Genomic DNA, 12,941 nt, shown 5'->3' with positions numbered 1-12,941 from the left:
CTCACTGCATCGGCAAGAAGAGCTGCCTCAGTGAGCTCCCGGCAGCCACGACAGCCTGCCCATCTGCACTCGTTCGCTCCCCCCTGCTCGATCAATTGTTCGCCCCCCCGACCTCCCCCCCACCTGCATGGTAGGTAGGTAGGTAGGTAGGTAGGTAGGGCGTGCGTTCATGTGTGTAGGTGCCAGGACCCAGGGCAGGCTGGTGCACACACATTGCTTAAAATTGCTTACCTCCCCAAGTGAGGAGGGAGTCACTCTTTCCAGAAATGAGTGCTCAGCTCACGTCAGCCAGCCCGGTCGGCGGCTGTCCCTCCCTCCGTCCAGACGCATGCCCACAGCCCCCCTTCCCCCAACCCCAAAGAAAACCGCTGTATTAGCGGAACCCCAAGAAGTGGAACACCAAAAAGCGGGGCCCTACTGTATATGAGTGTTCTAAGAGTTTGAATTGGGCAACCACATTTATATCTGTTCCTTTGTGTCTCCAAGGATTTTAAAGCAACAGTTTTACCTAAAAACAGTAATGTGAGATAGTGCAGGTACTTCAACTCAACAGATGAATAGGGATCTGAATCTAGGTTTTTCACGTTTAAGCTTGGCACTAGCCACTGCATCCTACTAGCTCTTATGTTTGCTCAGAGATATATTTTAATATACACATATTGGCTTAACTTTGGCAAAATATCAAGGCGGGGGGACCAGATTGACAAGGCCCCACAAAAAGCCTAGCCCAAATCTATGAGGCCTACACAGGCCCCCCAAACACAAACTTAGCCGCCTCCTTCACAGTCAAGGGAAAAATCCACTCCCCCACAACAATTCAAAATGATGCCACTACATGCAGCGCCAAAATGGCCAGCACCCCTTCCACCCTTGCAAGGAGGGGGCATCCCAACATGCTGCAGGGGTGGGCTGAAGGCCTTCCTGTGAGTCCACCCTGGTCTGGTACCCAGCTGCCAGCAGAAGGCCGACCCCAGGCCCACCACAGCCTGGCAGGCTGCCTCAGGCCCAAATAGGCCTTTTTCCACGTGGGGGAAGGGAGGCCCAAGGGCCCCTAACCAGCACCTTAAGGGTGAAAATAAAGACTCCACTGCGGGTCTGCTCCCACCTAGAACACAAGCCATTGCAGGTTTGGCCCGCTGAGGCCTTGAAGGCTGCCTCAGGCCCAAAATGGGCCTTCTCAAACCCGCTGAAGGGAGGCTGAATAGCCAGTTGTGGCATCACAGGGGCAAAGTTAAAGGCTCTGCTGTGGGTCCTGTCTGGCCAGTGCCTTAGCTGCTGCAGGCCAGGACCCCCGGCACAGGTGGTACCCATAAAATGGCACCTGCTACCACCATAATGATGACTCTGCCGCCACTCCTGTCCCACGCTTCTCTGTTCTCTGTCCTCCTCATTGCATGCCAAGAGGAGGATTAAGGGGGCGGCGTGGGCTTAAGTAGGCCCTGGCGCTCTGCCGCCTCATGCAGCGCATTGTACATGAACTGTGTGTGCGATGTGCAGCCACTGCCCTACTTCAAGATGTTGACCAGGGCCTCACCCCCTGGCCACAACTTCAGCCCGCCCACCCAGGCTGTGGCCGGGCGAGTGGAGTGGGACTTCCACTCACAGAGCTACAATTTCCAGAGTAGCTTAAAATTAATCCTTCTTCCCAAGGAGCTCACAGTCAGCTCAGCAAATTTACTGCTGCACAAGAAACCACATTAATTGTAAAGGGATTTTGGAGAGCCCCACTGGCATGTAATTTATTCAAGACCTCACTGAATAGCGATTCATAAAACTTGTTAGGATAAACAGGCTAGTAAATTAATGAAAGAAACCTAAACAAACAGCCTGATCCTTTGAAATCTAAGGTTTTACCAATATTGATCACACATTTTTGTGCTCATGCATACGGAGAGTATACTTCCACTTGGCAGAAAATCTGCATCCTAAGAATCTCAGCTATCTTCCCTTTATTCAAAAGCAACATGGTTCTAGTCCCTGTGGCTGCAAAGATGGAAATGAAAATGTGGTTGGTGTCTGGTGAAATCTTAGATTCCATAGGCAGACTGGCAAGATTTCTAGGATGACTGGGGATCAGGCCTTATAATTTATTCAGTTTACAGGCTGTGCCTTTCCTTTGTGTGAAACTGAGAAGGGGAGGGCTTGTGCAGAGAATACAAAGCCCTGCCAACAATTAATTGAAGTTTCCTCTTCCTTTGCCACACATAGTATTGATCTGCAAAAGAAGAATTCATACCAAGAAAATCACCAAGAGAAACTAGCATATGCTGGGCCTGTTTCAAGGTATCACTGCCATAACCACTCGGAAGCCTATGAGATCAGAAAGGGAGAGCAACATCAGGCCAAGCAGAAGCTCTATGTGGCATCAGTAATCTGCCTCATCTTCATGATAGCAGAAATCGTAGGTGAGAGTTCACTATTTCTGTCTGCAGATCTCTCTCTCTCATCTAATCTAGTTCATTTTTCTAATATGTCTAGATTCTAGAAAGCTGTCAGTTGAAGGAATCTTAATTGACTAATCGCATCAGGCCAGCCTTTCCCAACCAGTGTGCCTCCAGATGTTGTTGGACCACAACTCCCATCAGCCTCAGCCAGCATTGCCAATGGTCAGGAAAGTTGGGAATTGTGGTTCAAGAACATCTGGAGGCACACTGGTTGGGAAGGGCTGCATCAGGCTATAATCCTACAAGAAAGTAAATCCTGTTTTACCAAATAAATGGTAATAAATGGTGACGACAAGAAGCACCTTTATGAAAAATAAATGTGTTCCTTTGCATAAAATGTTACAGCATATTGAAATGAAAAATGTGTATTGCTGTTAGAGCACACTTATACCAGAAACAAAAGGATAGAGTGAAGAAGAAGCAGGAAGGGAAGGGCAAAACGTCAAATAAACAGGACACTACATCATAGCCAACTATAGAGCTCCCCTGAGTCTGGCTAGAGATACCACTTCTAATTTACTGTAGTAAAGTATATACATGCTGCCCACTGGTGATAGCATGCATGTTTGCCTATTCCCAATACATTTATATCTGACATGGCTTCCCTTAAAGCAGAGGTGAGGAAGCTTTCTCAGCCCGCATTCCCTCATGGGCAGCCTTCTAGGAGCTGCGTGCCATTGGTGGGTGGGGCAAGAGTCTGAAAAAGAGGTGGGTCCAGAGGCAAAAGTAGTCAGAGCAGTGGCGGTGGCTGGCTCCATGTTTGTGGGGCAGTGGAATCTGCTCTGGGTTTTTGTCCACACTTTCAGGGAGCTGTCCAATGTGCTGAAAGTTCAGACTAAAACCCAGAGTGGGTACTACTGTCACATGGATTTGAAGCCAGCAGCTGCCACTGAGTCAGAGCAATGGATGAGACTCTTAACTTTTGTATAGTAGGCTGTATTCTAGCCACACAAAATCAGACATATACATACACAGCTCTCTCCATCCCTCTGGCAAGGCAAATGAGATGCATTATCACAGCTCAAAGGCACATTCCAACCAGGTAAGAACACCAAAGAAGGTGTTATCAAAGTCACTTAAATAACACAGACAGAGAGCAGAGAGAGAACACTCAACTAAGGAAACTGAACGGAAACAATATATAATTTAAGGAGAAAGGAGCAGAGAGGTTTTGTCTTTGAGTTCAGACCTTTTAAAGGGCAAGAAGGCAATCGGCTAAAACATACAGAGGAAAAACTTCCTCCAAACTGCACAGCCAATCAGAGCACATGTTACCTTAGTGAAGATCATGCCACTCTGCCTGGTTGCTAAGCAACACCTCCACCTGTCTCTCTCTTGGCTAGTTGACTTTATCACTAACAGAATTAACCCTTAAGTTACACACTGAATGATCTCTGCTGTTGCACTTCCAACATGGAGCAGGGCCATTGTGGAGCATGGCCTGTGAAGGGGGCCAGAAAGAGAGGCCTGGAGATTTATGTTCACCCATAAGGCCTGAGGTTCCCCACCTCAACCCTACAGAATCCTAGGAACTTAGTTTGGTCAGCAGGGGCTGAGAATTCTTTGTAAATTTTTGTAATCATAAAGCTCCAGTTCTTTTGGCTCCCTGGGTACAAAGAATGGCAAGCTAGTTTGACCTTAATTCCATATTATGGTATAGCATGTACTGTATACCTGCAGACTAACTCTTCTCTGCTCCATAAGTTCCTTGCAGTCATTCCTAGGAGCCATGGAGGATTAACACACTTGTATACAGGGCCCGATTATCCATTAGGCTTAGTAGGCTGAAGCCTAGGGGCCAGAGCTCTTGGGGGCCCGTGATCTGCGGAAGCAGGACAGGAGCCACAGATTGCGGGACAAGAGCTTCCAAACCGCCCACCATCCCCCCGCTTCACTTACCTTTTTCTCCATTGTTTTTTGCGGTTTGCCATCAATCAAGATGGCAGCCAAGGTTTCCCTAAGGGGCTGAAGCCTCTGCCGCCATCTTGGTTGATGGCACGCATGTGTGCTACACGCGCGCATTGCTGCCATCAACCAAGATGATAGCAGAGGCTTCAGCCCCTTAGGGAAACCTTGGCCGCCATCTTGTTTGATGGCAAACCACAAAAAAATGGAGAAAAAGGAAAGTGAAGTGGGGGAGATGGGATGGGACGGGACGGCAGGTGACTCAGAATCAGCCTAGGGGCCCTCCTCAGCTTAATCTGGTCCTGCTTGTATATGCAGCAGCCTTAGGTCTTGTGAATTCATCAGCCTTAGGAAGTATTTGCATGGAGAGATGACTTGTTAAAAATAAGGCTTCCCCACTGCCATTAGGAATAATTTCCATTTTTGCAGCGACAACTTAAGTAGCAAGTGTTTTGTTGTTGTTATGTGCCTTCAAGTCGACTACGACGTATGACGACCCTATGAATCAGCGACCTCCAACAGTAGACTTTTAAGGTTTGATAAAATGCTCATTAACTGCTGGTACAGACAGCAGTCTCTCTGGGAAATATTGGAATGACAGAACCATATTTTAATTTTTTTAATCAGTCCAGACAGTGTTTGCTGGATGATTGACCACTGAGTGACTGACAATTCCCATTGCTGTGTTAGTGTGTACAAAGCAAGAAGCAAGTCACTGTGAGTAACACTCAATCACGGAAGCTGTTTGGTAGGAGCATCATTACAAAACAATAAAGAGTTGCTATTCTGAAAGAAGCATTTGTCTTTAAAATAATGAGAGAACAAGTTATCCTTCCATCCCATTCTTAAGGGCAAATGCAACTGACACAGCGGCCTGGTTCACATGTGCCGCTAAGCCAAACTATGGCTTTGTGTGAATGAGCAAGCATGCAGGTACACAGAGTGAAAACAGCAGCCAATTTGCTCCTCTGCCAGTCCTGCAGCTGATGCTGTATCTGGAGCTAAGCCATGGTTTGGCTTAGCCTTAAGTGTGAACTGGACCAGTGTATTAGGCTGTAATCCTAACCCCAATGGAATAAGCCCCATTGAATTAAATAGGATGCACTTCTGTGTAGACATGGTTAGGATCAGTGGAGACTGGTGGCTCCAATGTCAGTGGGGGAGGAATACCACTCTAGGTTTTAGTCCAAACTGTCAAACACTTTGGACAGCTTCTTAAAAGTTCAGACTCAAACCCAGAGCGGGTTCATTGCCTCACTGATATCTGTCACCACTCTCTACTGGTTAGGATTATACCATAAGGTCCCCTTCTTTCATTACATTGGTGGCATGGGGAAGAGCCACATGAGTGTCCCGTCCAGAGCCGGAACTACGAGGCTGAGATGCGGGTGCAATTAAATCTCATTTTATTAAAGTAATGGATACATCAAAGGCATTGCGCTTCATAGAAAAACCTGCACTAACTCACTAAAATCCCTAACTACACTCTAGACATGCTCTGCGGCGTATGAAGGAAGTTGACACAGCAGCTCCCCACTGTAAGCGGCAAGCTTAAGTAAGGAACGTTTTCGATCGTAATCTCTGACTCCTTCGCAAGTCCTGTCTCTGCCCTGTCCGTTTCTTGCGGCGGCGGGAGCGAGGTGACGGGGGGCATGTCTCCAAGAGCTCATTGGAAGACACCTGCTCTTGAGTAACGGATTCTAGGTCAGGGGGCTGTGTCACGCTGGTGGCATCCTGGGAACTGCTTGGAAACAGAGGAGTTGGCACTGTTGCTGGAGCTTCCCCCAACAGGTCCTCAGCAGCAACTGGGGGTGGCGAGCTCTCCTCCTCGGAGATCGCACCTTCCGTGGGAACTGGCTGGAATTCAGGCTCGCTTCTCCCCCCCAAGGTCACGCTCAGACTCAACAACTCTCGAGTCTTCTGTATCTCCTGGCAGCGGAGGTGCCTGAAACTCATGCCTCCCCCCTTCCTGCCCCTTCTGGGGGAGCTGAGGCTCAACAATGAGCTTCCCATGTTTCCCTGAGCTTTTTATATGACCCTAATGGCACTAGGAAAGGAAGCATACTGCAGTATATTTTGTGTAATATAGTAAAGGGCTCTGTGAATGTAGGGATGGGGGAGAAATTTGATTCTGTTTGCATTTAAAGGCAAACCTACCTAAGTCACACTTCCTGAAACAATACATAAACCAAAAACACAGCCATCCTTTGAAATGTGCACTTCTCTGAATTTTGCAATGCAGTTCTCCAGCCAAGCAATGTGAATGAAAAAATGCATATACTGGGGTAAAGTGTGCATAGAAATGCATATATAGTAAAAATAAGATACAACCATTCAGTGTATTCGGGGAAATTGCTTGCGGAAATGTGTATATTAAGCAAAATTGCATACAAAATGTGTATATTAGGAGAAATTTGCACTAAAATGCTGATGAGTTTTCATGAGGACATTTAAAAATAATTAAATCACAAACTGAGGTGGAAATGTGGAAAACTGAACTTAAGAGTGGGAAAAGGAGAAACAGAGAGAAAAGAAAATGGTCAGATTCGCCCACCCCTATAAGGAGTGTGACATGGAGGATAGGAAGATTCTGGTTCAAATTACACACAAGTCGTGAACTGGCTGGCTGACCATCTCCAACGTCTAGCCATCTAATAACATCCATCATGTCGGGCAGACAACAGGGGATAGAACTGTAGGCACCAGCTGAGAGAGCCACATCCCAGGAAGGGGCCCACTCCCAGGGGCCTCCTGGTCCTGGTGATCCTCCACCATGCTGTTTATTTATTTATTTATTTATTTTATTTCATTTTTAAACCGCCCATAGCGAATAGCTCTCTGGGCGGTGTACAAAAGATTAAAAGTACAGAAATACAAAATATCACAATAAATAAACTGAAACAAAGAGATTTAAAATTGTAACATTAAATGCATTAAAATGCCTGGGAGCATAGCCAGGTCTTAACCTGGCGCCAAAAGGTTAAGCGTCGGCACCAGGCGTATTTCTTCGGGGAGGCTATTCCACAATTCGGGGGCCACTACAGAAAAGGCCCTAGATCGAGTAACTGTCCTCCGGGCTTCCCGATGGGTTGGTACCTGGAGGAGGGCCTTAGCCGCTGAGCGAAGTGACCGGGTCGGTTCATAGCGGGAGAGGCGTTCCACAAGATACTGCGGTCCCACGCCGTGTAAGGCTTTATAGGTCAAAACCAGCACCTTGAATCTGGCTCGGAAGCAAATAGGTAGCCAGTGCAAACGGGCCAGAACAGGTGTTATATGCGCTGACCGGCTGGTCCTCGTCAGCAGTCTGGCTGCTGCGTTTTGCACTAGCTGAAGCTTCCGAACTGTCTTCAAGGGCAGCCCTACGTAGAGCGCATTACAGTAATCCAACCTAGAAGTTACCAGAGCATGAACAACTGAGGCGAGGTCATCCCTGTCCAGATAGGGGCGTAGCTGGGCTACCAACCGAAGGTGGTAGAATGCATTCCTTGCCACCGTGGCCACTTGCGCCTCCAGAGACAAGGAAGGATTGAAAAGAACCCCAAGACTATGAACCTGTTCCTTCAAGGGGAGTGTAACCCCATCTAGAACAGGGTAAGCATCCACCATCTGGGCAGGGAAGGCATTCACCAACAGTGTCTCAGTCTTGTCTGGATTGAGTCTCAGTTTATTAGCTCTCATCCAGTCCATTATCGCGGTCAGGCAGTGATTCAGCACATCCACAGACTCACCTGTAGAAGATGAAAAGGAGAAATAGAGCTGCGTGTCATCAGCGTACTGGTGGCAACGCACTCCAAAACTCCTGATGACGGCACCCAGAGGCTGCATGTAGATGTTAAAAAGCATGGGGGACAAAACCGACCCCTGAGGGACTCCACAATGGAGAGTCCAAGGAGTCGAGCAATGTTCCCCAAGTACTACCTTCTGGTGACGATCCGCCAAGTAGGAGCGGAACCACTGCCAAGCAGTGCCTCCAACTCCCAACTCCGCGAGTCTCCCCAGAAGGATACCATGGTCGATGGTATCAAACGCCACTGAGAGATCAAGGAGAATCAACAGAGTCACACTCCCTCTGTCCCTCTCCCGACAAAGGTCATCATACAGGGCGACCAAGGCTGTTTCAGTGCCAAAACCAGGCCTAAAACCGGATTGAAACGGATCCAGATAATCGGTCTCATCCAAGAGCACCTGGAGCTGACCGGCAACCACCCGCTCCAGAACCTTGCCCAAAAAGGGGACATTCGCCACCGGTCTGTAGTTGTTCATGTCATCTGGGTCTAAGGAAGGTTTCTTTAAGAGAGGTCTTACTACTGCCTCCTTGAGGCTACTAGGGACTACTCCCTCACTCAAGGAGGCATTTATCACTTCCTTGGCCCAGCCGGTGGTAGTAGTCCTGCTAGCCTTCACTAGCCAAGATGGACAAGGATCTAGAGCAGACGTGGTCACCCGCACCAATCCAAGTACCTTGTCCACTTCCTCAAGCTGCACCAACTGAAACTCATCCAATAATGAAAGACAAGACCGTGTTCTGGACACTTCAATGGATTCGTCTGTCATAACATCGGAGTCTAGGTCCCTACGGATGCATGCGATTTTATTTTGGAAGTGCCCTGCGATGTCGTTACAGTGAGCTTCAGATGTTTCAATAGTATCTCGAGGACCAGAATGTAACAGTCCTCGTACAACCCTAGAAAGCTCTGCAGGGCGGCAGAGAGATGTCCTGATAGAGGCAGCGAAGTGAAACTTCTTCGCCGCCCTTACCGCTTTTATATACGACTTAGTAGAGGCACTTACCAAAGCATAACTGCATCCGTCTGGAGTTCATCTCCATCTGCACTCCAGCCTCCTTCTCTCTTGCTTCATCACTCTCAGCTCCGGGGTATACCACGGAGCTGTATGAGCTCTGCATCGAAGAGGGCGCGCAGGAGCAATCGTGTCAATAGCCCGGGCCATCTCCGTATTCCACAGTTCGACCAAGGCCTCGACAGGAGCGCCAGTACTATCAGCTGGAAAAACTCCCAGAGCCGTCTGAAAACCAATAGGATCCATAAGCCTCCGAGAGCAGACCAACTTAATAGGTCCCCCACCCTTGCAGAGGGAAAGAGTCGTCGTAAGTCTAAAACTCAGCAGGCGGTGATCTGTCCATGACAATGGAGTAGATGAAAAACACCCCACCTCCAGATCACCATTTCCATGACCAGTGGCGAAGATCAAATCAAGAGTGTGACCCGATACATGCGTTGGGCCAGTAACAAATTGAGACAGCCCCATGGTTGTCATGGAGGCCATGAAGTCCTGAGCTGCGCCAGATAAAACAGTCTCGGCATGAATGTTGATGTCCCCCAACACCACAAGTTTGGGGGACCTCAGCAATACCTCCGAGACTATCTCTGTCAGCTCAGTTGGGAAGCTGTTGGGCAGCAAGGTGGGCGGTACACCAACAGGATTCCCAGTCTGTCTCCTTGAGCCAGCACAAGGTGGAGGCACTCTAGACCAGTCGCCATCTGGACAGGATGCCTGGTAAGAGAGAAAGTACTCCTATAGACCACAGCGACCCCGCCTCCCCGACCCTCAGGTCTACCATAGTGCTGCACCGTATACCCAGGTGGACAAAGCTGAGAGAGAGCAACTCCTCCCTGCTCACCCACCCAGGTCTCGGTCAGACATGCCAGGTTGGCACCCTCATCCACAATTAAGTCATGGACAAGGGAGGTTTTATTATATACCGACCTGGCATTCAAAAGCAGCACCTGGAGATCTAAGGGCTGGCTGATAGAACAACCAGCAGTTCTGTGGCCTTGAGGAGAACCGGAACAAGGCACAGACACAACTTGTCTGGGGCGAGTTCCCCTTACCTGGCACGTTCTCCTCCTAGCACCATACCTCCCATAACCTGTCACTACGCTAATTGGGCCCCCCGAAAGCCTCCCCGTTAAATGCAAAATATGCTCTCCCAGGCACATATTTAAAAATACTAAAACACAACAGGCACATTCATATCTGCCCTCTCCGAGCACATGGCGAAAGGGGTACCGTGAAGGTGCTGTAAACTCCACATTCCTTGTCTTTTCTCCCTCCCTCCCTCCTTCCCCCTCTAGGCCAGGGTTTGCCAAACGGAGGCCTGTGGACCACCAGTTGTCCACAAGCTTCATTCAAGTGGTCCACAGCATGTCTGCAGCAAATATTCATATCGATTTTTCATGGTATTTTTATTGCTTGTTTTATTTCTAATATGGTATTTTATGATATTACATGAATTCTATGGAATGCCAACTGTAATACATTAAAATACCATATAAGAAATAAAAGAAGAAATAAAAATATAAATAAAAATCATACCACATCTAGCACAGCACATTACCATTGCTAAAATCAGCAGAAAAATCCTTAAGGGGTCTGTGATGTTCCTATATTGCTGTATATATGGTAAGTGTTGTTGTTTTAGAAGATACATGGTAAGTGGAGTGAAAGAGGAGGGGGGGTGAATGGGCAGTAGAATGTGAGATGATTGGCTGAGTGTTTAAAATGGCTGAATGTATAAAAGGAAGAGTGAGAGTGGAATCTGGGGGGGAGAAGAGAACTGAGTGGGTTGCTTGGTGGGGTTTAGAGAGTTGTTTACCAGGAGGGAGGTGGAGTTCGGATTAGTATTGAGTAAAACCATATGCTTATGTGCCTTAAGAAGAAATCTTGTTAATCTTGTTAGCTTTGTTATCTGTAATAAATACTTAATTTGGTTTACCAAAGGCCTGATCCTTGGCTGGGGTTTCACAGACCAGAAGGGAGGGTAAGGTAATGACCAAGGCTGAAGGGGAACTGTAACAAATGGTGGCAGCGGTGAAGAGAATAACAATACCAGTATTCAGAGTCTCTGGGAATACTAGTATTGGGACGTTACTGGTGGTTGCCTAACAGGGGGATCTGTTGAGATCTGTGCTAGAGCGGGGAGAGAAACCGTAAGAGAGAGCGGTCCGGACTGGTGGAGTCCCTGGTGGTGCCTAGTGACAGGCAGTAACCACGAGCAGGTAGGAACCTGACAGGGAGAGCCAGGGAAGGACGCATCACATGTAGTGTCAGTAGCGGTGGGATACGAACAACAGAGAATCCAGATATGAACCAAAGAGAGTCCCAAAGACACGTGGTGACAAAGGAGACTACGTCACAGGTGTTGGCTGTAGCAGTGAGATACGAATACTAGACAATCCCTAATAGTTGTGTGGCAAACAGAAATAACAAAACAAGATTACTTGTGAGAGTGACTGGCAAAGAGTGTGTGGCAAAGAGTGAGTGAACTAAAACACCATGGCTGAATACATAAAAATGAAAAGAGAGGAGCTGGTGGAGAAGTGCATAACATTCAATTTACCTCACGAGGGTAAAGGGGTAGATGAATTGAGGGTAGCACTTATAGGATTTGCAACTGCCCAGCAAAAACAACCTGTCAGGGAAGAGACCCCAGAAGGATATTTAAGCAATCCCGCTTATATAGAGTACTTGAGAGAGAAGTTAAGATGGGAGGCTGAGGAAAAAGACAAGCAGAGGGAGTTGGAAGCTGAGAGATTGAGGGTGGAAACTGAGAGAATGAGGATGGAGGCTGAGGAAAAAGACAAACAGCGGGTCTTTGAGGCTGAGGAAAAAGACAAACAGAGGGAGTTGGAAACTGAGAAGTTGAGAATGGGGTTTGAGGAGAGGGAGAAGCAACGAGCAGTGGATGCCGAATTACAAGTAGAAAAGTTAAAATTTGAAAGAGAGAAGTTTCATTCTGATGAAACAAGAAAGGACAGAGATGGAGCAAAAATAAAAATTACTCCAAAGGACTTTGCTGTCTATGAGCCTGGTCAAGATCCTCAAATTTACCTCAGCACCTTTGAAAAAGCAGCTCAGTTGTGGGGGCTACCTGAAGATAAATACATGCAGTATTTATCAAACCTGATTAAAGGGGAATTGGCTGAGGTATACCAATATTTCCCCTCAGATAGGCCCGTCACCTATGCTGAATTCAAAGAAGCAGTGTTTAAAAGATTCAGACTGGGGCCTGATTATTTTAGAAAGCTTTTCAGAAACTGCCAGATACAGACAGGGAGGTCTTTCGTGGAGCTGGGGGCAAAACTGATGGACATATTTGGGAAATGGCTGACAAGTGCAAAAGCTCAGTCTGTGGAGGAGGTGAAAAACCTCATGATATTGGATCAATTATACCATCAGTTACCACCAGAAATAAGGCTCCTGGTCAAAGACCGTTCCCCTACATCTGTGCAGGAGGCCGCCGAGATGGCGGATCACTTCGCCTCCAACAGAACTGGCTGGGTGGGGAAAACATCAAGAGATTTTAAACCCAGACCATATAACGCTGGCAGAAGGGATGTGGTACCACAGCGAGTGAGTCCTCCAGTAAAATCTGAAGGGCATAGGACACCCCAGAGTGGATCTGTGTACCCTAAAAGTGAGGAGAAATTATGCTACAAATGTGGTAGACCGGGGCACCTACGTTTTCAATGTGAGGTTGCCAACCCCATTAGTAATCCTGCTCAGACAAGGACAGTGAAAACAGAGCCCAAGGCTTTAGAAACAGCGAAAAAGGTTCAGTTCTGCCAGATA

General features: G+C 47.7%; 1 protein-coding gene across 1 annotated transcript in view; it reads left to right on the top strand.

Annotated features, from left to right (window-relative positions):
* SLC30A8 (solute carrier family 30 member 8) overlaps window positions 1–12,941 on the top strand; it is an 87,300-nt gene that overhangs the window by 56,944 nt on the left and 17,415 nt on the right. Inside the window, exon 3 of the mRNA XM_061607470.1 lies at window positions 2,209–2,405. Coding sequence (XP_061463454.1) covers window positions 2,209–2,405 — 197 coding nt within the window. The remainder of the gene's footprint in view (window positions 1–2,208; window positions 2,406–12,941) is intronic.

The sequence above is a fragment of the Rhineura floridana genome, chromosome 1 (genome assembly GCF_030035675.1).
Source record: "Rhineura floridana isolate rRhiFlo1 chromosome 1, rRhiFlo1.hap2, whole genome shotgun sequence".
NCBI classification, from domain to species: domain Eukaryota; kingdom Metazoa; phylum Chordata; class Lepidosauria; order Squamata; family Rhineuridae; genus Rhineura; species Rhineura floridana.
The sequence above is the reverse complement of the archived record's forward strand: the minus strand, read 5'-3'. Positions and strand labels throughout refer to the sequence as shown.